Below are 25,958 nucleotides of genomic sequence, written 5' to 3' on the forward strand. Positions count from 1 at the left end.
TCCCCTCACATTGAATGTTTGCGTAGGGACGTACGTAACGTAGGTACGACCTACTGTGGACACGTATTTGACATCTATCAGTGAGATAGGGTCCCACCAATTGATGGATCACACTTGTAACATTTATTAGATCAAATTATAGACGGACACGTGTTATCTGTGTGGCACTCATTTAATGACATTACGTGGGTTGTGTTTGATTGATGGGAATTTCCTTTAAAAAAGCGATTTTATAAGAAAATATTTTTTGTTTTTTTGGACTTATTTCGGATTCATTTGGTGAGAGTACTTTACATGGAATCTGTGAAGGTCGTGTTTGGAAGAATTGTGGGATTTTTATTTTCAAAAATAGTTTAAGCATATGTGATTGTCAAATTTTAGTTTAAAGGATTTATTTTAAATTATAATTTTTTTTTCTTGAATTTTTAGTTATTAATTTAAAGTTGTGATTTTCATACTCGATTTCTTTCACTCAATCTGTACTTGGTTGATGTGGGAACGACACAGAACTACAAATTGTTTTCTTCGGGATACACAAGGAAAAAAGATCTATGGGAACACCTGTACATTACACGCAGTAGGTAAGTGAGGGTGCACGTATTTAACGGTTTGATAGCTTTATCAGTTCAACGACAAGTTCTAAATCGAGCATTTTATAAATAGAGAATCTATTGCCACACCAACTTTTGCTAATAGCACACCAATTCTTATTGAATTGTCGAAGAATTAACACACGTATTGGGGTGTTGTTAGTATAAGTTGGTGTGGAGATGGAAGATCTCTTTGTAAATCCCTAATATTGTGGAGTGTTCCTTCTTTGTAGTACAATCTAATTAAAATAATAAAAATGCCTATACTTTTGTAGACATCTAAGGTGATAATGTTTTTTATTTTATTTTATTTTAAATAATGTGACAATTTGACATAAGGACAAATATGTCTTCTTAGAATATATATTTAAAATCAAAATTAGTAAGATAATTAATGAGTTAGGTGAAAAAATATGGAAGATTCACGATTTTTTAAGTAAAAAATTTTCACTCAGTCTATACTTGAATGATGTGGCAAGGGCACAAAACCATAGATCTCTTTTTTCGAGATACACAAGGAAAAGATCAATGATTTTGCGCCCATACCACATCAACCAACTATAGACCAAGTGAAAATTTTCAAGTCAGAAAATCATTAGTGAAAGAAGAAGGGTTTAAAGCTCTCCATTCCTAGCTCTTCTGTAGTTGGATTCTTAGACCACTTGATTCTTAAAATGGGATTCCAATTCATTATTTTTGAGATTTTATGAATTTTTAAAATTAAACTTTTACATTTAATTTAATAATTAGAATGAGATTTTATAGTAGGTCCACTTAAGATTCACTTAATAAAATATTAGTCTAGTAAGAAATAAAAAATAATAATAATCAAGAAAAATACCTGACAAGCCCTTTTAACAACTTTACAAAGTTTAAGGGAATCATGGTTTGACCAAGAGGTGACCCCTCTACATTTCAGTAAATATTTGAAACACCTCTATGTTAAAAAATAAATGAAATGCCTCTTGTCCAATTTTTTTTAATATATAAATTCAATATAATTTTATTTGACTCATTTGAGTTGAAAAAATAGAATTAATTCCAAGGGTAGAGCTAGTAAGGAGTTGGTGGGGGCAATTTCCCCCATAAAACTTTGAGACACCCCTATATTTTCAACTAATTACATGACCCCCCTATCTTCGATTTTTTGTTGATGACATTGTCTTTTGACCGGGCTTTCTCATATACTAATTGGAAATTACTTAAATATCATATTCTTCAACTTCTAACAAAAAACCTCTGAATTTCTCCCTAAAATCATTCATCTTCAAGTTCTTCAACTATACAACTAATCATAGTTTGCCCCTACTACAAGAAAATCCAAGCTCCGCCCTTGATTAATTCGGTGGACATTCAAGTCAATGTTTTAAATTATGTTTTAAATTTTAAAATTATTTATAAATTGTAATAAATCTAATATAAATATATCAAATAAGTTTGATGAGGATGTTGATGACCATACACAACTCCATCGTAGGACTAACACAAATATTCTCAAATAAACACATTTTTTTAAACATCAAAAGTTATTAAAAGGGTAATTATGGTATTTTGATGAGGATGATGACGACCATACACATCTCCATCATAGGACTAACTCAATTATTCTCAAATAAACACATTTTTTTAAACATCGAAAATTGTTGAAAGGGTAATTACGATATTTTTGTTTTAAAAATTCTTCTTAAACTAATATTTGATAAAGTGAGTACTAAAGAGTCCATATATGATTTTAGAGGAGACTTTTTGATACATATAAAAAAAAAAAAAAAGTCTTTGTAGTCATTGTCCCAATATTTTAACTCATGATGAAAATTATTCAAATTCAATGGTCAGAAATTTATGATCAGGACGATATTTCAATGTATAGATCCACCAAAGAATGATCGAATATTCCTCAGGACAAGGAGTGTAATCATGAAGCATTTTGTGGTCTCTATATATCAATGATGTTCTTCGACAAAACCCTAAAAATCTATGATTTAAAATTAGAGTTCTAGTCGAAGACTCGCTTGTTCGAACCAACCATTTGAGTTGAGTCAAAAATTCATCAAGTCAGATTAGAAACTAGAGGAATAGTGTAGTATATTTAATGTTCTTCACTGAAAAGGAAAAAAAAATTATAAAATTAAAATATTTATATTTACATGAAAAACTATGTAGATTGTACATTTTATCCATTTTATTGTCCTAACTCATTGTTTTTTTTTTTCCCCGACAATTATGAGATTTTATTTTATTATACTACATTTTTCAATATCTAGAAACATGTTGTTGGCTCGGGTAAATCATAATTATAAGGATACCTAATATATAAATGCTTCATATTCTTATCGATTCCCACTTTTCGTTAAGTGGAGCCATCATGTAGGAGATTTTCCAGACAAAAATTCAATTAATTTAGATGATTTTTAATTCATTGTTTTATATGTGTTGTACCCTTTTTTATTTTTGACTACATAAAAGGAATAAATTTGTGGGGGAGTTAAGATCATTTGGTGGGGTTTGATTTTGGTTTTTAAAATGTTTCCAATTTGATAACAATTGGAAGAAAATGTAAAGGCATACCAATAAAGTTTATAGTGCCACACCAATTTTTTTATAATAACAGATTGATTACTAATAATATACCCCCGAAAAGAGATTCTAGAACGAAAGAAAAAAGTTAAAGGCGGAAAAAGAGATTCTAGAACCAAAAACTTCATTTTCTTCCCCGATCGAGTAACAAATTTAATTTCATAATTTGGTGGGTTATAATAAAAAATTGGTGGTGGCAATATAAGTTCTCTAATTAATATTATTATGCCCTCAAGGGTAGGCCTTGATTAAGAGTAGGCCTTACTATAGTGTTTCATAATAAAACTCGTCGTTGCATCATGTGTGTGTTGATTCGTTGATTTCTTCTGATATATAACACTCATATCTCGAGAATAAAAAAACATTTATGATTTTCTAAATGATTAAGCGTATGTGTTTGTTTGGTTCACATTTGTTTATCAACCAATTTGTCGAGACTAAAAATGACCCTTCTGACCTTGAATGGTGGAGATGAACGAGCGAAATTAATAATATTGATTCACGACTGACGTTTTATGATGTTGTATGTTAAAATTTTGGGATTTTCTTGAGATTCGTGTGATGTGAATTTTGATGACCGTCGATGGTTTAATCGTAGGGATGATGTTTCTATAATTAATGTTCACTTGCAAACTTTATTTTTATGAGCTCAATAACTTTATTCTTTAACCTTTATTTTTCTTCTTATTATTATTATTAACATATTTAATATATTATACTTTTTTTCACTTTCATTTTCTTTCTTCTCTTTCATATCTATTACCTTTACCTTTGTTTTATGTCTAAAGGATCTGCTAGTCACATCCATCGTAAAGTCCCCTCTACAGTTACTAAGCTTACTAAGTTAGTAAGTATTTCACCCTTACTAAAGTCCTTGGGCTCATCTCTTGGCATATAAAAACATGATCCGATGCTTCAGTGTTGCAGAGGACAAAGTTCTATGAATTTTGAAAGAAATTAAAAAAATTTAATAATAATAATAATAATTTCATCGTTGAATTTCATTTTTAAATTTGGGAGTTATGTGAAAGTTCATTAGCTGTTCATTTTCAAAATCATGGATCTAGTTCAAAAGATATTGTTTTTTGAATTTTTTGAATTTTTTTTTTATTTAAGTTTTTTTATGAAACTTAGAGGTTTATGATGTTGAATTTTTTATGTTGTAATCCATTTGAGCAAAACAACCCTTAGTAAATCTCAAAATCTTACTATGTTAGTAAGAAAAGGATTTCACTATTTTTTTTTGGCTTGCAATTTTTTCCCTCATTTTAAATAAATACTTAAATAATTTTTTTAATATTTCTAACAAGCCTATCAACTTATTGATGGGCCCTACTACAAAAGTCATAATCTTTTGTTGGAGGGTGCTTTAGGATTTTGATTTATGAAAATAGTAATTTTTTTTAATTATTATTTAACAAATTTGATTTTTTATTTTTTTATAAATACCTACTTCACCTATTTTGATGATCGAATCGATTCCACGACAATAAATTCATTCCATAAGAGACCAGACCAGAGGTCAATCAAACATATATAAATAAAATGTTTATATTTAGATTCTTACGTCATTATTTTCCAATTGGGATTGAGAATACACCAATCTTAACTTTTAAGTATCCCTAAAAATATTATGAAAATTAATCTTTTAAAAATCATTGATTGGACTTGATTTACTTTGGTTTAACCGATTTATGTTTTTTAAAGGAGTCATGATAATCTGACTCACTTTTTTGCATATTCTTTGTACAAACCCTTTATATAACCGTAAATCCTTTGTTTTGGGATATACAAGAACAAATCTTTATGGGTTTGTATTAGGGGTGCAACTTGGTTGGATTTACGGCAAAATTGAAATCGAACAAATATAGGTCGATTCCACTAAATAAGAACCAGAATCAAACCGAAATGCCAATATAATCGAACCAAACTAAATTAAAGTCAGTTTGGTTCAATTCCATCTGTTATCAATATCCTATAAACTTAATTGGAAACAACATATTTTTAATAAAATAAAGTAATAATAAACAACAAATTACATATAATAAATCATTAATTTATTCATTAAAAAAAATCATTAATTTATCTATAAAGAAGTCAATAATTTATGTTCTAACTCCTAAAATAATTCATAATAAATGAATATATTTATTTATTTATTATATAAGGTTCAATTCTATACAAGTCTAGAATCGAGAATCGAACCAAATTGATCAGTTCTTCATTTCTTAAACTCAGAATCAAACCGCAACTTTTTCCAAATCAACCCAAAATTATCAGTTTGATTTAGTCTTCAGTTTGAACTGGACCAAGTTGCACTCCTAATTTGAACGATTCTATGAAAGGAACGTACAAAAAAGTGAGTTAGATTATCAAAAAGACATATATATATATATATATATAACATTCAAAAAAATCGAAAGCTCATTAATCAAATCGATTTTTTCATAAAATATGGTCAGGTGTAGTTGGACCAATGGTTCGATCCGATTTTTTTAACATAGATGAAATTCAATAATTAACACAAAAAAAAGAAAGTATTTTTATAAAATAAAAATAAAAATAAGTGGAGGGTCATGTTAGTTTTCTTGAAAAAACAAATAAGCCAATAAAGAGATTTTGGATAGAAAAGAAAAAAAAGTAAGAAAAGGACACCTCAAGGTATGGATTTAAAGCATAAAGTGAAGGAATAATTTTTATTGGAAGAAATGGAATATCCCTAACTTGTCTTCTACGCAAACAAGTTTTAAAAATAAAAACTACTTTGGAAGTCTAAATGTATTAGTAAATCCAAAAGCATACAAATAAAAGAAATTTTTGATAAAAGATGGTTCATTGTATTAAGTCTTTGTTTAGGTCTTTAGAAAGCTTTTAGAAAAGGAGTGTTTTCACGTGTAACTAAGCATTCTTCTAACTTCAAATCCCACTCCATGTCCCCACCACATTGAGTTTTCTAAAACTCGATCGAGTCAACTCTATTACGTGAGTGTCTGATTGAGTTGAGTCAAATCAAGTCAAGGTTTAAAATATTGTTAAAAAAAAAGTAGCTATTGTTGTCTTGTCGAGTCATCGTCGTTATCAAAGTTTTGTCGTAAAGATTTGCGATCAGCTAAACAAGTTAAGAGTCACGTCTTCTGTTATTGAAAGTGTGTTCGTAGGGTTTATGTAAAGGGTCAGGATCCGTAGACTCGTGAAACGTAAACTCATACAATCCTGACCATGTATATGTGAGATCCAACGATTGGGATAAAAAATGTATCCCGAGAATATATATATATATATATATATATATATATATATATATATATATATATATATATATATATATATATATATATATATATATATGTATCTTTAAGATATATTGTCAACCATTGGATCTCACAAATACACAGTAGAGATTGTGTGTGAATATATGAGTTCACTTTCATGAGTCCACGGATCCCAACCCGTGACAAATTCTTATAGACATCCTACGATTCTTGTAAAATATATAACTCGGGAACTGTAGAAGATGAATTCGACAAACATGGGCGGTACAAATAGAGATCCTCCCCAATCGATCGAAGATCGAAAAAGTCGATCAGCTTTGAAGGGGTTAGAGCTTGGAAGCACACCGATTGTTCTAGAGTTATAGGTGTGGATTGGATTATAAATGGGCCACTAGAAATCAAGGCTACAAACTTGGCCCATCTATTAATTTGAATGTCATTGGGCCTTCGTGACAATAATTTATTCAAGCCCAGCCCGCCTATAATAGAGCCAATTTGCTGGCTTAGAGAGAGATGTGTGAAAAACAAACGGGCCAACATGAGAGCCAGTATGGCCCATCTACAGCAACCTGGCCCATTTTCTGTAGGGTCATATTTTCAAAATGAGTACATGCCCCTTGACCTTGGTCTTCTATGAAAATAAGAAAATGACATAAATACCCTTAACTTCTTCATCTTAAGCCTCTAGGCTAAAATCATGGATAGTAATAAACCAATGAGAGTTGGATATAGTACCCATAGCCCCTCTCCAAAAAGGGAGAGATCTTGAGTTCAAACCCCCTAGTTCGCCACTCAGGGGATTTGAATGAGATAGGGTGCTCTAAGAGGTCAATTGCCTTGCCCCCCCTAACTAGTCGGGACTACGGGTCTGGACACCCCGTCTTAATTTTAAAAAAAAAAGAGAAAATAATAATAATAAATAAATAAATAAATTGTCATCATTGACCCACATTTCAATTCTGATCTCGTCGAAAGTCAAAATTTTGCATTCGAAATTGGGGGTTGACTCTATTCAAAACTAAGGTTCAATGTAGCTTCCACAACCCGAATTTGAATTAATATTTGAAATCAAGATTCGATATATATAAATAGAGCATAGGAGGAACATTGCAAATCTTTTTATTAGAAATTCTAAAAAATATCGATTAAGGAATTTAAGGCTATTTTAAACAACAATGAGTCAATTATGAGTTCAAGTTTGGATTGTATTACCATTTATTCATTTTGATTCCAAAATTTCATGGATGTCCCTCTTCAATTAGACACATTGTTTAGATTGATATTTATTAGAGGTATTTTTGGATTGGACTGGGTCTTAAACTGGCCTAAATGCCTAGGCAAGATGGGCTAAATCTTGGGCTTTAATGGCCCGTCTTGCCTACTTTCTAGCCCAAGCCATGTGGGCTAGCAACAATGGATTGTGATATACTCTTACTCTCTTAGGGTATTCTAATATGCTAAATGTTTGGTCCACCTGTTATTGGATTATCACAACAAGAATCATAATCATTGACAACATTTGATTATTAGATTTTAGGCATTTTTCGTCGATTGTTTTTCAACTTGCATTGTCAAATTTGTTTGTTCCTACCATGCAAAATCGTAAATCGGTACAAAACGAATTGATTCATGGTTCGGTTCATACTAGGTACACGGAAACATGGTTCGGTTCGTACTGGTTCGATTAGAGATACCCCTTTTGGGTAATATTATAGATTAAAAAAAATATATTGAATCCCTCCACGTTTTGGTCAATATTAGAGATATATCTTTGTGTTCGAACTGATGATATGTGGCTTGACCTAGGTTTTCTTCTTTGATACTAATATAAATGGCCTAAATGTCATGTATGAAACAAATCAAGTTTGTTCTAGAGCGACAAACTGCGAACCCTATTCTATTAATAAGGTTGTTTGGTCCAAATATGAAATATGAATAGAGATGTTATTGATACCCCAACTTTTACTTATTACACCTTAAATTTTCAACTTAAAAGATTAAAACACTCTTATAGCATTAACGAGATGAAATTCTCATATATAGTTCTCAGGGGGGGAGCCCCTTGATTTACACCACATTACTCATTCTACTGGATCTTATGGAGCTTGTTCATGTACAATCGGGTCTGATCATAGAAAAAATTCTCCTCTAGCAAACCAAACTAGCTTCTATACGGGGCTTACGTGGTGGTTGGAACAGAGACATTTTGTTGTCAATTCCAATGTGGCAGAAAAAAATAATATCTCTGCATGGGCTAATCAATAGTTCAAGTCACACACTCCCATAATCCATCTTCTCTTCAGAGATTTGAGTGTTCTTGAACCTAAGATAAACGGGGCTAAGCAATCTATCGAAGCTGTGGGATGTAAAAATGCATCGATAGGGGGCATTCCACCTTAGAGAGAAGCACTCGCGTGAGCAGGTGTGGACAAAGCGAAAGCGAGAATGTCAGCTTGAGTAACACAAACATTGGTGAGAATCTAATGCCCTGAAAACCTAAGGGTTCCTCCCTCTGCAAGGTTCGTCCACGAGGGTGAGTCAGGGCCTAAAATCAAGTTGAAAGGCATAGTTGGGGAAGTCAGAATGGGAGAACACTCATCTTGAGGTGGGCTTACAGATAATCTAAACATTATAAATCATTACAACACTTCTTCAAACAATTTTAGTAGTTCTTTACAATTATGCGTAGGCTCATATAAAATCCTAAACCCCAAAAATAGAAATCTAACACATATACACACACACACACACACACACAAAAGGTTTCCATGGGCACCCTAACTTTTACTTATTCTCAACCATTCACTTATTTTCTTTATGATATGTTTCCCAAAACATGCACCGATTCCGTTACACTATTCATTTTAATCCCCAAAACATGTTTTTCTAGTGAATTCGTTGCTTTTATAATCAATGAATTTATTGATAAATTACCAGTGAGATCGTTGATATGGTAAAATCACTTATTTTTTATCAGCGAATTCGTTGATTATAAAAATGACGAATTCATTGGAAAAAACATGTTTTGAGAATTCAAATGGAGGAAAAATAATTAAATTAATAATTATAAAAAATAATTAAATTTCTTTCAAATTTATTAAAACAAAAAAAAAGTAATAAAACAACGTTTGGATCATTGGTTTTCAAGTTGACGAAAATACTTCCATGACAAACATATATTATTTGCAACTCTTGAAGTAACTGTTATTTGTTATTTCTAATAATTAGACCTATTATATTAAAAAATATATAATTAATATTTACAAATAATAAAATTTAATATTTTTAATAATTATAACAATTATATTATTTTTTTCTCATAATTTCCTTTAAAAATAAGGAAAAAATATTACAAAATTAATATAATATTTTATAATTATTAAATAATTAGTAATTTTAACAAAATTTTAATAATATAACACAATTTTAGACGGAAAATGAGAGTGATTGAAAGAGTGGGGGGACTGTGGGGCTACTTTGTATAGACGGAAAATCAATGTTCCAACCGTCAATTTTCATAAAAAAAAATCAAGTAGTTGGGAGTTGGGGAGCAGGTTGGTATGAAAATCGTCAATTAAACCGTTGAATTTGGTAATCAAAAGGGTACTTCGATTAATTTATATTTTTAACACTGATAATCTGCATTCGAACCATCGATTTATTATTTTTTTACTAAATTTCAAAAGAAAACTATTTTTTAAATAATTTTAAATTAATATTATTGTTTTAATAATTTTCTTTATTTTTAATGGAGTGTAATGAGTAAAAATTGGGGTGCCAATAACACCTCCCAATATGAAATGTGAAATTTCGAAATGACAAGAATAACCTCCCTTATTGGAAGTTGCACACATGACACACCTGCCTCTCTTCTCTCTTCTCTCTTCCCTCCCTGTTGAGTCACCCCAGAAACGACTCTCTCTCTCTCTCTCTTTGTCTCTCTGCGTGCTTGGATCGATGATCTTAAAACCCTAATTTCGTTCTTGGTGACAGACGATGAGGTCTTCGATCGATGATCTTAATTCAAACTCGTTGATCGAATTTCTTAATGGGATCAGAGAAGAAATTGTCATCTTTAGAGGAAAACCCAAAGATCGACTCAGAAAAAGTGAAAGTTATCGAATGGGAGGAATTCGAGCAAGAACTTGCGCGCCTATGGAGTCTATCATCTGCTGTCAACAAAGCTAAGGAGAAGAAGATTTCTCTCCAAAACAAGCTCGAATCACTCATACAGGTAGTTAGGGTTCTTGATGGATTCAATTACGTAAAAAAATTAGGGTTTTTTTTTTCATGTTTTAGATGAACTCAATTTCTATTTGAATCCATAAATTGATTAGTTCGCTTGTTAGCGGAGTGACAATGTGGTGTTTAGGTAAGGGCGGAATCGTTGAGTAGATCGAATGAGCTTGAAGAGATGCGACAGAAATTGGAGGATCGAAGATTGGTGATGGGGAATATGTTGTTGCGTTCGAAGGTTGCAGCTGAAGATGTTAGGAACCAAAATGAGCAACTTAGTGGTTCAATTCGATCGCTTTTGGTCTCTGGGAAAGCGCTTTCTGTAGCTTATAAGCAATTGCAGGTATTTTTTTTTAAAATTTTGTGAACTAATCTCTATTACACTGCCACTGTAGCACAGTATCCCAATTCACATACTTATAATGCTTTATGGATGAATTTATGTAGATTGCTGATCTTTAAGTGAAGTAAAACAACTTACAATGATTTATACAATAGGTTGGGTACAAGAGAGGTGCGGAAGATATTTCAAAATTACAAATTTGTGAGAGAGAAAGACTAAAGATATAAATCAAGCATTTAAGAGAAGACCAGAAACTCTCGGTAAAGACTACGAAACTAGCAACAATGGGTGGATTATATATATATATATATATTAAAATGTGATGTGGACCACGTGGCAGAAGATTTCATGGAGAGCTTGGATTGCCAAAACGCACTAGTAGAAAACATGAACCCCGGAGACATAATCATGCGACGTGACCCATTCTTGAATGGAATCGTAGAGATCTTCAAGATTCATAGCTTCGTTATGGACTTTTCACTTTTAGGCCTGATTCCTTTGTTTATCCTCTTTTTAGGCAATTTTGCTATTTTAGAAAAGTTTCGTTTTGTTAATAATTTTAGTTATAGAAGTCAGAATTACACACCATCGATTCTGCCTTACTTCTAGGGATAAATAGTAACTATTTGTATGCATAGTTAATTTTTACTATTTTTCGTGTTTTACTAGAATTATGACTCTTTTTCTATAAAAGGGCTATAACTGCAATGCAGAAATCATTTTCAATTTAATAAAATTTATCTTTGAGAGTTCTTTTTCTGGTGGATTCCAGATTTTCTTATTCCTTAATTGTTTCATGTTGCATCAAAAAAATTAAATGGAGTTACTGTTGTGTAGGTTTCTTGTATTTTGTTTGGGCTTCAAGAGGCAAAACAGTATCAAAGGGGATCTTTTCCAAAGCGGAGTGGGCCCATGCAGGGTTCAGGGGCAGCACCCCCGAGGCAATTTTTTTTGGGGGAACATGTATTCTTTTAGGGATGGTTGTCTAGGGTTTCTATTTTTGGTAGAGAAACGATTTTTTCTGCTCTTGTTTTTACTAGAGATCTCTAGGGCTGTAATTTGAAAGAATATAATGATTGGATTTTCTTCTAATTTGTGGACATAGGCACATTGCCGAACCACGTAAATCCTCGTGTTTGTGTGCAATTTCATTCTCTTTGCTGTTTTATTTTTTCACAGTTACATGAGGAGATTAGGTCTAGCAGGAATAACTAAGGCTAGGGAGACCGTAGGCATTTAAACTGTTCTAGGATTAGGGTTACAAAAGTGGAAAATCCTTAGCTAAGATAAGTATATGAAAGATTTAGGCCCATATGAAGGTTTGGTAGTGCATGGAGGAAGCTGGATTGTGTTGGTTAACTAAGTTTAACAAGATTATGAAGACAAGAAAAAATGCTCGATATTTTTAAGTATATGGACTAAGATTATGTAGGAGTATTTGGAGGATGGGCCATTCATATGGACTAAGGTGGCGACAAAAAAATACTAGGTATTGTTCTAGTGCTTTTGAGATAAAACTCCCAATTAGGGAATTGGGGGTTTCAATAGTCGTGGCTGTATTAAACCTTAGAAGAATTGTCCCCCAACAACACAGGGTCCACATGAATACGAGTGCTTTTGGGCTTAGACCCATAGCTCAGTTGGTTTAACACATTGCAAGACAACTTTGAGGTTGTGGGTTCAAGTCTAGGTTACCCATAAAAAAATAAAACTAAATACGAGCACTTTCTACTACACTGGTATTTTTGACCAAAGGTTATATTGGAACATTTCAAATTAAAAGGATCCAAGTCGCCCCCCTGAATAACTTTACTGGGGAAAATATGTCCGATAGAACCTGATTCCTAACACTGGTTGCTCAAAGTACTGCACATGGCATCAACACAAACTCCACTCCAGCACATGATATCAGCAGATGGGTGTTCGTCACCAGGGTTGATCCATCTGATGGATGTAGATGATTATTATGCTGATCTAAGGTTAAAATTAACTGTACCTGTAGTAGGAGGTTTCTCAAGACCCCCCCTCTCCCCCCCCTCAAAGTCCACACAAGGACGAACTGCAGGTCTAAAAAGTTGGCTCTTGGCAAAGCGATGCTTCTTTTGCTTAACCAGAATCAAGGATGTTATGTGAACCAGTAAAATTTTGTAAAAGATCAGAGACATCATAGCCATTCCTAGTTATGTCAACATGCCTATCAGCAATATAGGATCCAACTGTCTTCTTTCATATACTTTGTACCCAGATCTTTCGTTTTGTGCAATTTAGAACCACCCAAGCAGAATAGCCATCTTTTTGCAAGATTATTTTTTTAATTAAATCTATAATTATATGTACTTGTTGGTGCAATAGATAATTTAACCTTGGTGTGCATTGCAGGAAGCAAATAGGTTACTAGCTGGAGAAAGGGGTCATGAACATCTGAAAAATTTGCAGAAGATGTTAGCTACAAGGATACAATATATGGTAGCACAAGTTTCTGCTCTGTATCCTGTGAAGGCTTCAATTGGACCAGTACAGGGGGAAAGGCTTAATTCATCATCTATTGGTAGTAGATCAGGTAATGTACTTAAACTAAAATTGAAACCATCATGTATATCCCTTTTCCATGGATCAACTGAGGGTTCTTCTATTAGGATATTTCAAGTTAAAAAGGAAAAAAATAAAGAACCAAAATTGGTAAATTCTTGAAGGAGAATCACTGGAAAATGGGTGAAAGATTGAACGTAGGCACTAAGAAAAATGGAGAAACCTAACTTTTATTTGATTTTTGGCGGTTATGCTGCTGAAAAAGTAGTTTCATTTTTGGACAGTCTACATAAAAGATCCAACAGCCAAAGCAACGGATTTGGCAATTTTTGGGTTTTGACAATCAAAGCATAGGAGATGCTATTTGTATTTCTGGTTTCCATGTATCTTTTCCTATTGTATGCCATTCCCCTGCCCTGCCTTGGGTTTTTGGCAATTTAAAAAAATAATAATAAATGAATGCAGTGATTCATATATTATTATTTATGAATATGTATGGTGCATGCACTTCTTTTGCATTAAACACTCCTTTGAAAAAGATTCCACACACATGGACTTAATGGGATTGCAGATTATATATATATTTGGAAAATCTTTTGAGTCCTTTAAACTAAAATTCATTTTTCTTTTGGAGGAAGGCAAGCTGGCTTTTGGTTTGGTCCCTTCTAGAGTTTACAATCTGTAACATTTACAACCCCTATTGTTATCCTCTTGCGTTTGTAGATTGACAACAGTGAGTTCATTAGGAAAATAACAGCAGCCAAAATGTTCGCCTCTTCGTTGGTCTCTCCCCAAGTATGGTAGATTTCCACCAAACTCAGTATATTTGAGGATGATTTTGATTCTACATAAATTTGCTCGATTTCTCCAAGGGCCTCTGGAGTAGTAATTAAGACATCTAGTTGCTACTTTGGAATCTGCCACTATCATATCAAGTATGCAACAGTCAAAGCCTTTGAGAATGCACTAGATCTCCAACAATAGGACAGCGACAATCATTAGTCAAACCACAAAGCAGACAAAAGGGGAGCCACGGTGATTGGGGATAAAGCCATCGAAACCCACAATTTAGTTTGGATGTTACCCAATAGTATTAGGACTCCAAAAAACAGTTTCAGGAGTGGGCCCAAGTGTCCCAAGTCTCTTGTTAATGGAAAAAATTATCTTTTACTGTATTTTTTAATTCTTTATTCACACTAGACTTTATGAAAAAGCTTAGATTTTGGCTACCTGATTCCACATTTTTAATCCTTTCCATGAAGGGAAAGATTGTTGTGAAAATATATGGTTATAAGCTGGTCATAATATATGGTTCTTCTTTCCTGTAGAAATATGTCAAGAAAGGCTTTAGACGATGTTGATCTTAAATGAGAAGATTGTTTGAGGAGAAAAACTGACATGGATTCACATTTATATTAAAAAACACCTACTAAGATTAGCGATGTCTTTTCTTGCAGGGGATTCAACTGGACATAAACCTAACCCAGGATCCTTGGCAATTTTAGGTCTTCAACTGAATACACTTCCTTTGAAGAAGATGAGTTTCTTCAGTGATAAGAAGGAGATTCAGAGGTCTGCAACTGCTCTGGGATATATCGCCCATGTGAGTTCTTTCTTGTTGGATGCCATAATAATTTTCAACTGTATCTATGGCTATAGTTATTTGGATTGTAGATCATTAATTATCTTAATTAAATGAGATTATTAAGATAAATGAAATTATTTGATACCCTTTAAGGTTTGATGAATGATTATTAAGATTTGATTCTCTAAAAATTTGATAAATGAAATTATTTATTTCTCTTGATAACATATCTCGTTTTTTCCATTGATATGGTTAGAATGTCAGTACAATTTGTGCAGTCAACTTATCATTAATTATCTTGGTTGCCTTTGCAGGCTGTTTTGCTTATTGCTGCTTACTTAGATGTTCCTTTGCGATACTCTTTGCGTCTTGGAGGTTCACGTTCATATATTAGTGACCATGCACCTTCAATTGAGTCCGCTTCTTCTGATTCATCGTCAAATCCAATATTGTTCCCAAATTCAAAGCCTTCAGAATTCCCTCTCTTTTTGGAAGGTCAAGACACCACGAGAGCAGCTTATGCTATATTCTTGCTGAACAAGGTGTGCTAGTTTTCTATGCTTTTTGACATTTGTTTGCTTTATGACCAACTGAGAATCCATTTATGTTGGGTTTTCAGCTATTGACATTTACGCTCACCAAAGTTAGTTGATGAGATTAGAGACCTGAGCGTATATTACTTTTATATGACAGTGTTAGTTGATTAGACTAGAGGAGTGAACGCGAAATTAGAAACTCCCTAGAAAGCTTCTTATAAGTAGGTTCAAGGAAAAAAATGTGTGGAGTGAATCTTTAGTAAAATGACACACACAGAGGAAGGGCCAGTAAAAAGGAATGGTTTGGAAATACCTTGAGTTATGTTTGTCTGTCCTTGGACTTTTTTTCTTTTGGTACAAGATCTTTAAGAAGTTTGAAGGGATGTTCTTTGAGGACTTTTTTAGTTCTCACTTGGAGTTTGTTAGTAATCTGTTAGAGCCTTAGTTCGGTCCTCTGTGTTTTGTTTCCTTTTTGTTTCTCTTCTTTTCTTGTGTTTTTCTCTTTGGTGTAGGTCAACTCGACCTCACCACTTTGTTTGCTGTTTTTTTCCCTGCTATTAATAAAATAAAAAATAAAAAAAAAGTACCCCCCCCCCCCTAACTCTCTCTGCAGCCACCTACCTATCAAAGTATTTTTTATTATTGACCTAATCATTTATGTCTTCAAAATAATTTATTTGGTTTCTATAATTTTTTGGGTTATTTCATGTGCGCTGTCTCCACGTTTCAGTTATATATGCAATATGTGTCGATATTTCCAGTGTTTTCATTGAAGTTCCAATTGTTAGACTTGCATAAACATGCTAATGTCTTTGTCCAATTGACGCTAACCTTCCCCGATCTTCTTTCAAATGTAGGATTTAGAGCAGCTCTTGAATTTTATCGGCGTTCAGAGTTTGGGGCCACGCCATTTATTAGCTAATTTGAAGGAACTTTTAAAAACCATTCAATCCCCGGAGTTTCAATGAGTGTGCTATCTTCTTCAAATTCTTGAGTGTGACTGTTAGTCGTGGCTAACGATTGTATGGGGAACTTGATTATTTGAATGTCTAAATAGTTGCACTAGAGGACCTCAGTCATAAAGCCTTGTAAGTTGTTACATTTGCACACATGTGTAACTTCTTTTATTTGTTTCTCTTGTAACATGCTTAGTTCTACAGTTATATATAGGGCATAATTACAACTTCAGTTATATATAGGGCATAATTACAACTTCAAAACTTGATGGAAAGCCCTTGTAGAGATATAGTAAAAATTTCTTTCTGACTTCTTATGTCATTTAAACTTGTAAAGACAGTGAAAACAGATACGACGAACTCACTTTCAATAATAAAGGAATGGTGGATCGGTTCTCGTTTATTCAATCCCAATTCTTTTGGATAAGTCTTTGTTTCAACCTCTGAAACATGTTTGGGTTAGTTTAAGAACTTAGGGGGAAAAAAAGTTTTATTTTTAAATTTTTTTTTGTATCATGTGTGTTGAATATGGTTTGACGTCCCTTGATTCGAATGATACACATTTTATTTACTTGTACCGATATTATAGAAGCCTCATGTTGATCCACAGCGCCAAAGTATAGCTCGGCATCTCATATGTTCTACTTAAATCTGGATCGTAAGATTCTATTGAAAGTCTTATAAATTTAGGGCATTAAATGGTTTAGATTTTATTCGAAATCCAAATTTAACAGGTTTGGATCATTAGAGTATATCCAATTAAAAGTGGCTTAAATATGGTTTATAGCTCTGAAAATTTTAAAAATTTAAAAATATCATTTTCTACTATTTTAATACAACCTGAATTCTTATATATAAAATAAAAAGGATTATTTATGGGGTAAATTTTTAAATAATTATCAAAAATTTTAAAAATACCGAAAGTAGTACATCTGTGGACACAGTTATTGTCGAAATACCGAAAACTTTTGTAATTATTTGAAAATTTACCCTTATTTATATGCAAAGGGTTATAATGGTAAAATATAATAAAAATTAACGAAATGGTATAAGAGATCCGGAATTTGAATACGGATTTGGATCCAAACAAAAAACCGTATCTGAAGTGGATATACTTAGATCCTGCCTAGATCCTAGGGCATCCTACTTAAAACGAGGTAATTGCAGATATTTTTGGTCAACTTCGTGTGACCTTTGCTATATGTCAAGGGGTAATTGATAAAATAGAAGAGTATTGGAGATATTTTTAATTTAATTTATTATTTTAGGGGTAATTCTAGAATTACTTTACTTTTTTAAGGCTTTCTTTATAGGAAAAATTACTTTAAGGGCCTTGGTGGAAGGGTTTCTTTCTAAGGCTGCAACTTGGACGGGTTAACCCGGGCTCAACTCGGATTTTATCCGATTGATGGGCAAGCCTGGGTTGGATTATGTGGAAAATGAGTTGAGCCTGGGCTAAGAAATCTCGACCTGAGTTTGAGTTGAGACTCTGGGCAACCCGACCTAGATGTTATATATTTACATTTATATATATATATATATATATATATATATTTGTAAAATAAGAAAATAATTTATAATATAAAAATTAATATACTATTTACTAATGATTTTATTTTTTAAAATATAAAATAAAATTTATGTGTTGATCAAAATAAAATTAATCTTATTCAATGAGTTCAACTCGCCCAAAATTATCTAACTTGAGCTAATCCGAGCTTAACCCAATTTTAAAAGTTCAATTTCGGATTAAGCTTAGGTAAATGAACTTTAACCTGATAGTCGGATTGAGGGTTCTACAATTTGGGTTGAGCCTCAAACTCATCCAGGTTGCAGTCTTATTTCTTTCTAACAAGTAGGGCTAGCAATGGGTCAGATGAAGCCATTTATGTATCCTTATCCAACTCTATATTCGATTTTTTACCACGTATGCTAAGGATATCCATATTCGACTTGTACACAAATTTCAAGCTGATATCCAAGTTGGACATAAATACTTCATTCTGAACATGATGGAAAACCTTAATCTTTAGTTATATTTATTGTGAATTTATTATATTAAAATTAGATAAACTGATAATCGGGTTGGATAGGACACATACCGTATTCAATCCTAAAAATATTTAGACAAAAACAATTGAGGATAAATTTACTCGAATTCTTAATGGGATAAAAATTGTGTACCCATATTCGAATAACTCGAATAGGATGAGTCAGGTAAACGGATATTATCCGACCCATTGCCAATCCAACCAACAAGTCCCTAAGTTTTAAGGCTCCTCTAAATAGTCCATTCAGTAAAACTCTCTTTTTTCTAATTAGTCTCCAAAACCCTATTCATCACATTTTCTCACAATTAAAAGTCTTAACCTTTCAATTTTACTATTTTCATAAAAAAAATTACATCTTCAGCATCCTTATCGAATTTTAGAGACTCCATTCCATCCGAAAAGATTTAAGAAGGAAGAAGAAATCATTTTCAAGGTTTTTTTTTATTTATTTGTTAAGAATAATGATTTTCGTACACTCTCCACCTACGCCCCCTCACATAATTGTAGATCATTTGCCTCGAGATATGTGGAATCATAAATTTTTTTTCTTGTGTATCCCTTGGTAAATGATCTATATGGTTTTGTGATGGGGGCATAGAGGCGGGAGTCGGATTATCATTACTATTTTTTTAAACTTCTGAAGATAGATGTAAAAAACTAGGATGTTTTTTAAAAAATTTCTTCTTTTTTCGATAAAAATCGATCAAGGATGATTCATTTAGTATGAAATCATCTAGACAAGTCATTTTCTCAAGTTTTTAGTCTACTTTTCCATGTATTTTAGTTGGAAAACCAAAAAACAAAGATGAGTGGATTTTACCACTCCAATGTTGAGTTCAACTTTTTTTTAAAATTGTCGAATTCAACAATAAAAATTGATTAAGTCGCTCGATAATTAAAAGTGGTGAGCTCGACAATTAATTAAAATTGGTGAATTTGAGAATAAAAATGATGACCTCGACCACAACTAAAGGATTTTGTTAACTTGTGATGTTAAAGTTCATTAAATACGTTTTGGGATCTCATTTTTGTGTCGAAACTGCCCTCAAAAAATATTTTTTTCACCAAAAGTACCCCCCATGTGCTTGGTCCCAAGGTGCATTTATTATACTTTAACCCGTACCCTTAGGGCACATGTTAACAAGACCCATGAATAACAAGTGGTGAGTTCGCCAATAACGAGGGAGAGTCAGGGACCATCCATTAAAGGAAAAACAGAAGGTTTACTAAATGGATTATTCAGAAATCACCCAAAACTTAGGAGCTATTTAAAAAACAATCCCTCTTTCAGGGTCCATTTGGTAATTTTCTTCTTTATAAGTACCTATCTTGCAACACTGCCACTCCTCTTTGGATTTTAGGGTTTCTTTCAATTGGTTTTAGGGTTTCAGCCTCCTTTACTGCCTCTGCTGCAATGACGATCTCATTCTCCGATCTCCATACAGAAAAAGGCCTTAAATCCCTCGAAGAGTACCTCTCTGGAAAAACCTATATTTCTGGGTAAACTCTCACTCTCTGATTCGACTAATCGAAGTAATTTTTCTTCTTAATTCCTCAATTTATTTCTTTTTTTGCTAAAAATCTTTTTTTTGTTGTTGATTTTTGGTGGATTCGCAGAGATCGACTAACTAAAGATGATATTAAGGTTTTCGCGGCAGTTTTGGAGAAGCCAACCGAATCTTTTCGGAATGCGAGTCGGTGGTACGAAACTGTTTCTTCGCATCTGTGCGCAAGGTTCGCGATTCTCATTATTTACAGTCTTATTGTAATTTTTATGTATTAATATAAGTGATTTAGGTTTTTTTTTTAGTTCTGCCTCATGTTTAGGAATTTTTTTTCCAGAAAAGATTTCAAGTCTTCTAGTGTTTGTTTTTCGGTTTCGTAGATTTTTAAAACCACGGAGGGGAGTGATCTCAAGTTGTTTTTTATAAGAAATATAGCAAAATCCTTTATTTTGGAAAAAAAGTGTTTTTTTCTAGATTTTTCTTAGAAGTACTAGTTATTATTTAACTGTAATTTATTTTAGCTAAAATATTAAATATTGAAACGTTCATAGCTTTTCTTGAAATATCCCAATTAAGCACTTAAAGTGTTGATTTTGATAATCTAGAACAAGTAATTATGATCTCATTTATTATATTTGATTTTAATCTCAACGGTTTGATCTTTAATGAATGATTTAAATGATACTTTTTTTTTTATCGATTTAGTATCGATTGTCCGTTCCTGAGCTTTAGAATGAACAATTTGAATTCAATAGTGGTACCTGTTTTAACCTTTTCCATCGATCTTTGATCATATATTGTAAATGGTTGCCTAATATATTACATTTAATCAAACATTGTGATTAGATCTATGGTCAAGATCATTTGTTATTGGACATAGTGATCAGACAAGGATCAAGATCACCTCTCAATACTTTGATCCTGATCAACGGTTAATTTCATATCTTGATCAACTATTATGATCACACTATAGATTGCACCGCTGTCAGGAGTCCTAGATCCTCATACAAATACAATCAAATTTTATGTAAAAAATGTTTTTGGCAAGTATTGAACTCACAACCTCCTCTAATATGGTATAGTTTTCTTTGAGAACTGTGATTTTTTTTGGGAGTCCTATTAGCCTTACTAATGTAGTGAGGAAAAAAAGGTCTTACTAAGGTCTCATCCATTGTCAAAAAGACCTTGAGATTCGTATAAAATTTTTGAGGTCTTTTTGACGGTGGATGAGGCTTAGTAAGGCCTTTTCCCTCACTATTTTAGAAAGGAAAGGGTTTTGATTAAAACTCTTTGAAAGTTAGGGCCCATTACTTGGGGGATTGTTTCATTACATATATAAGATAAAACTTTCTTTTCCATAAACAGCTATACATGTCACCAAGTGAATTCTTATCAAAGAGGCCCTTTACTTACATCTCTTTCTTCTTTTATCTTAATCCTGGGAACAAACTATTGGCAAGATTCAAAAAAAAAATTTCTTTCTTTTTTCCGATTAGTATAGTCTATGTTGTGGAAGCTCGTCCGTTGTTTATTTTCCGGGTTGTATGGGTGGGGGGTACCAGGAATGGTTATGGGTTCAAGCATCTAACTAGCCTGACCCCTTCTTTTGGGGCACATCTTTATAATAAATGTTGCTATTATATGTTATTATTTTTCAATTTAAAAAATAATTTATGCCTTATATATTAATGTTTTTATATGCTGAAGTGTGAGGCAAGGCAGCTGGCTAGCCTAGCTAGGGCCTTGGCCCTTGAGGCGTAAGCCTCACGTGCATGATATTTTTAAATAAATAATATACTTTTTAAATAACTAATATTAAAAAATTAGGATAACTATTGCATATTTCTCAACTTCAAATCCGCACAATCAAATTTCAAGCCATTACAATAAGTAATGAGATTAAATATTATTATTTTATATTTTAGCAAAATAGAAATAATTTGTATTTGAATAGTTGAAAGTCTCCACAATAAATAACTAATTTATATTTACTGAAAAAATTCAAATAAGTACTAAAGTATTATTTTTTAATAACTTCATTTGTATGATACTATATAGTATATATAATACAAAATATTTGGTCTCAATGGAGCCATATTCTTTGTGATCAAGTGTGCATACCATTTCATGTCATGGCTGAAATGGATAGCCATCAGGAGTTTCAAAGACTCCATGAATATGGCTAAAGTTGCAGTTTAGCAAAATTATTTGTTTTTTTTCTATCTGATAGATAATCCTATACAATGACACTATTTTTTTAATCATTTAATCTGTTCTTTATCCATTACTTGCAGGTTTCCTGGCAAGGCCGTTGGAGTGAAAATAGGTGGCCAAGCTGCTCCAGCGGAATCTGCTCCAGCAAAGGAAGTCAAAAAGGTGGGTATTTGAAATTTTTGTTAGTGTTGTCAATGGGTCAGATTAGACGGAAATCCAATTCAATCCATCAAGGATTTGGGATCTGTTAATGATCCGATCCAATAATATATCACTGAAATATATGCATTATGTTTAAATCTATTTTGTATTTTTATATTTTATGCATATAGTTTATCAAAATGAATGTGTTCAGATTCAGATTTTATCCTACTGTTATTGGATTAAATTGGATTTAATCCTGAACTAATCTTGACTCCCATTTCTTTTGGCTAATGCTTTGAAGTGACTCATATTAAGCATCCACATTTAAAAACATTAGTTTGTACAATATGTATTGAACGCATGGGAAGGAGAGATTCCCTGAATGGGGGTTGTTCTTCCTGAGTGAGTTTGACTTAGTTTTGTTTTTTTTGTTTTTAAGGTAGACTTGGAGCCTTCATTGGTGTAACTTTTTTAAACTTACAGGCTTCTCCAGCGGGAGATGACGATGATGATGATTTGGATCTCTTCGGTGATGAGACAGAGGAAGACAAGAAGGCGGCAGAAGCGAGAGAGGTGGCTGTTAAAGCATCTTCCAAGAAGAAGGAGAGTAAGTTATTTTAACAATAAAACTAGGTTAGCTGTAGTGGTCAGTCATCAATTCATTTAGAGAGATGCTTTTGGCACCCCAACATTTACTTATTACACCTCAATTTCTTAATTATTTATAACACCCTAATTAAAGATTAAAACACACCATCCAAACATTACAAGAGTTGAAGTTTGGTTCAAGTTATTACGGCAACATTACAAAAGCATGATAACACATTCAAACAACTTCAGCCGTTGTTGACAATTAGGATTAGGCTCATATAAAGTCCTAAATCTAACAACTTGAAATCTAAAAAAAGAGAGTTTGTATTGGCATCCCAATTTTTTACTTATTCTATACTCTTCATTTATTTTATATTTTATTTTAATTGGGGTCTAAGTAAAAGTTGAGGTGCCAATAGTAGTTCTCTTCATTTACTGGACATTTGAATTTTATATTTGGAGTTGTATCATTCAGCTGTCTTAAAACCCTTCTTTTTTACCTAGCTGTAGACATATTTGAATGTGAATCCACTAATTATTTCCTTAATTACTGCCATAAGTTGTTTATTTCCAATTCTTATATACTCTATTGGACATCTTTTATTTAGGTGGTAAATCCTCCGTTCTTTTGGAAGTGAAACCTTGGGATGATGAAACTGACATGAAGAAGCTAGAGGAGATTGTCCGCAGCCTCGAGATGCCTGGCCTCCTCTGGGGAGCATGTAAGCTTTGGTTTCTTCTTCTTAATGAAACACTAGTTATTTATTAAGCACTAACGTGTGAACCTATTTTACCTGATTCCTTAGTGACAAAAATAAAAAAAACGCAACTAAATCACACTTTTAATAGTCATCGATTAAATCAAGGGTTTGAAAAATTCTTTGATTTTTCAAAAATCACAATTAATTGTGATTTAATCAACAATTTTTTGAAAAAAATCCTATGTTATTTTTATTTTCAGCATTTTCAAGTGTTATTTTATCATTTAATGTATGCAATACATTTTTGTACATTTTTTTTTTAAAAATTTATCCAATGTTTTCCCAACTTCATCGATTTTTGCCTATTTTTCCAAAGCTTTCTATTGTTGAATCATCCCCAAACCCTGACTTTTGTCACTGTGCCTTGTTCGTTGGTTCGCTCGGTTTGATTTGGGTTCACGGTTTGTGGTTCGTGGTTCGCTTCTCTTGAATGAACCTGGTAGTTAGTTTGTGGTGGATATTTAAGTCATTTATGTCAATCTCTTAGAAGAAGAATCAGGTTGAGGGTGCATATCATCAGTTTAAAAACATAGGGGTATTTCTAATATTGAACAAAACTTGGGTTTTTAAAAAGAGTTGAGATCCCATACGATGTCTCGTTTCAATATATGGGAACGTTGTCTATGTGGCACAAGTTGATTAGGAAATAAACACATTGGCCTGCGCGATCACCTTGATTAGGAGCCCAAGGTGTTTTTAACACCAACTAAAGCGTGCCATGTAGACACCTAACCTATTTTAAAGGTAATGGGACAAACATTTTAACATTGACGAAATCATGGAAGGGGTTCGTTAGGTTCACTGTTTTTTCCGAACCTCGAACTTGTTCTATATTGTATCAGTTATTGGTTTGAACTTCTATCTGATTTTGTTTGCAATAACTGTATATATGATGTAATGCAGCTAAACTAGTCGCTGTCGGCTATGGCATTAAGAAGCTACAGATCATGATGACCATAGTAGATGACCTTGTCTCGGTCGACACTCTCATAGAGGAACACCTCACTGTTGAGCCCGCCAATGAATACATACAAAGCTGTGATATCGTTGCTTTCAATAAAATCTGAGATAATTGACGATATTTTGCTGGTAATCCCCCGATCAAATGGATTCCTTTCTGCTAGGTTTTTTTTTTCCTTCCCCTTAAGACGATGTTTATGTGATTTACTTTTGAAATTCGTGAGTTAAAATCATGCCTCGTGAGGAACATTTCTAGTTCATTTATATAATTTTGTGGATGTAGTCAACTTTAGCTTCTTGTCAGTAAGGTTTAATATTTTTATGGTGGTTCAACATAAAATATTTTTATTTTTTAGATTTAATGGCAAGAAATTTCAACAAATAAATCACAATTCTGAAATAGTAGAGGCAAATCTTTTAGCTTCATTGTTGGATTTTGCCCAAAAATAGTGAGTATGCGTGAACACATGAGTTTCTTTTCCCTTGGTCAAGAACTCTTTTATGATTAATGCTGGAGTAACTTCAGTGCCCATAGATGTATTTTCTTCGAGATACAAGTAACATGTAACTACAGACATGCGTGCGCCACATCAAGCCTGTCCCCATGTGTCCTCAGCAGCACAACTCATCTTTTATTATTGATGCATATAAATAAGTGGTAATAATTTGACGCTCTTTTTTTATACGTTCTTTGTACACTCCCTTCTCAGAATCATAGTTCCTTTGCTTTGGATTGTGGTTTATGATTTACGATTCTGTTAACTGTCAGGTAAGAGAGCATAGATTAGCGGTCGTGGTGGTTTATCATAAAATGTTCACGAATAGATATAAAAGAACAGTAATTTTTTTTTGTTCCTTTGACAAGTATATACTGATTTTCAATGTCTGTTGAATTTCTAATCGAACTAGAAAACTTATTTGAATTAAGAATTAAATTATTCTTGGCTATCTGTAAGAACCATAGTTTCAAAATTTGTCTCAATCCATTAAACTTGGTTTATATTGATTTACATATATTTAAATTAGAATAATTATCATTTTGTAATAAAATAAGATAAGATTAGAAAATGTTTGATCATAAAATCATGTTTTATTTATATAATAAATA

The 25,958-nt window shown here is 32.6% G+C and overlaps 2 protein-coding genes across 3 annotated transcripts; both read left to right on the top strand.

Annotated features, from left to right (window-relative positions):
- The first annotated feature begins 10,295 nt into the window (after positions 1–10,295).
- On the top strand, positions 10,296–16,946 carry LOC147383779 (UV radiation resistance-associated protein). 2 transcript variants are annotated; one of them, XM_086426152.1, is made up of 6 exons: positions 10,296–10,673; positions 10,812–11,018; positions 13,398–13,578; positions 15,005–15,150; positions 15,447–15,674; positions 16,526–16,946. In XM_086426152.1, the coding sequence occupies exons 1-6, from the start codon at positions 10,488–10,490 to the stop codon at positions 16,634–16,636; spliced, it is 1,059 nt and encodes a 352-aa protein (XP_086282278.1). In that variant the 5' UTR covers positions 10,296–10,487; the 3' UTR covers positions 16,637–16,946. The 2 variants fall into 2 exon arrangements, with proteins under 2 accessions (XP_086282278.1, XP_086282280.1); XM_086426154.1 differs by having other exon boundaries at positions 10,533–10,673; positions 10,789–11,018.
- A 3,067-nt stretch (positions 16,947–20,013) lies between these two features.
- On the top strand, positions 20,014–25,142 carry LOC147383780 (elongation factor 1-beta 1-like). The gene is made up of 6 exons (XM_086425957.1): positions 20,014–20,175; positions 20,293–20,409; positions 22,475–22,556; positions 23,022–23,145; positions 23,738–23,851; positions 24,794–25,142. The coding sequence occupies exons 1-6, from the start codon at positions 20,090–20,092 to the stop codon at positions 24,955–24,957; spliced, it is 687 nt and encodes a 228-aa protein (XP_086282083.1). The 5' UTR covers positions 20,014–20,089; the 3' UTR covers positions 24,958–25,142.
- The last annotated feature ends 816 nt before the right edge of the window (positions 25,143–25,958 follow it).

This window comes from Akebia trifoliata, chromosome 15, assembly GCF_017979445.1.
Source record: "Akebia trifoliata isolate Shusen 1 chromosome 15, ASM1797944v1, whole genome shotgun sequence".
NCBI lineage: Eukaryota > Viridiplantae > Streptophyta > Magnoliopsida > Ranunculales > Lardizabalaceae > Akebia > Akebia trifoliata.

Excerpts from the sequence above, each read along its gene's own strand:
- LOC147383779 (XM_086426152.1), top strand. The coding sequence starts at position 10,488 with ATGGGATCAGAGAAGAAATTGTCATCTTTAGAGGAAAACCCAAAGATC. Across the intron at positions 10,674-10,811 it reads AGCTCGAATCACTCATACAG|GTAAGGGCGGAATCGTTGAG; the intron begins GTAGTTAGGGTT and ends TGTGGTGTTTAG. Across the intron at positions 15,151-15,446 it reads CTCTGGGATATATCGCCCAT|GCTGTTTTGCTTATTGCTGC; the intron begins GTGAGTTCTTTC and ends TTGCCTTTGCAG.
- LOC147383780 (XM_086425957.1), top strand. The coding sequence starts at position 20,090 with ATGACGATCTCATTCTCCGATCTCCATACAGAAAAAGGCCTTAAATCC. Across the intron at positions 20,410-22,474 it reads TCTTCGCATCTGTGCGCAAG|GTTTCCTGGCAAGGCCGTTG; the intron begins GTTCGCGATTCT and ends CATTACTTGCAG. Across the intron at positions 23,852-24,793 it reads TGGCCTCCTCTGGGGAGCAT|CTAAACTAGTCGCTGTCGGC; the intron begins GTAAGCTTTGGT and ends GATGTAATGCAG.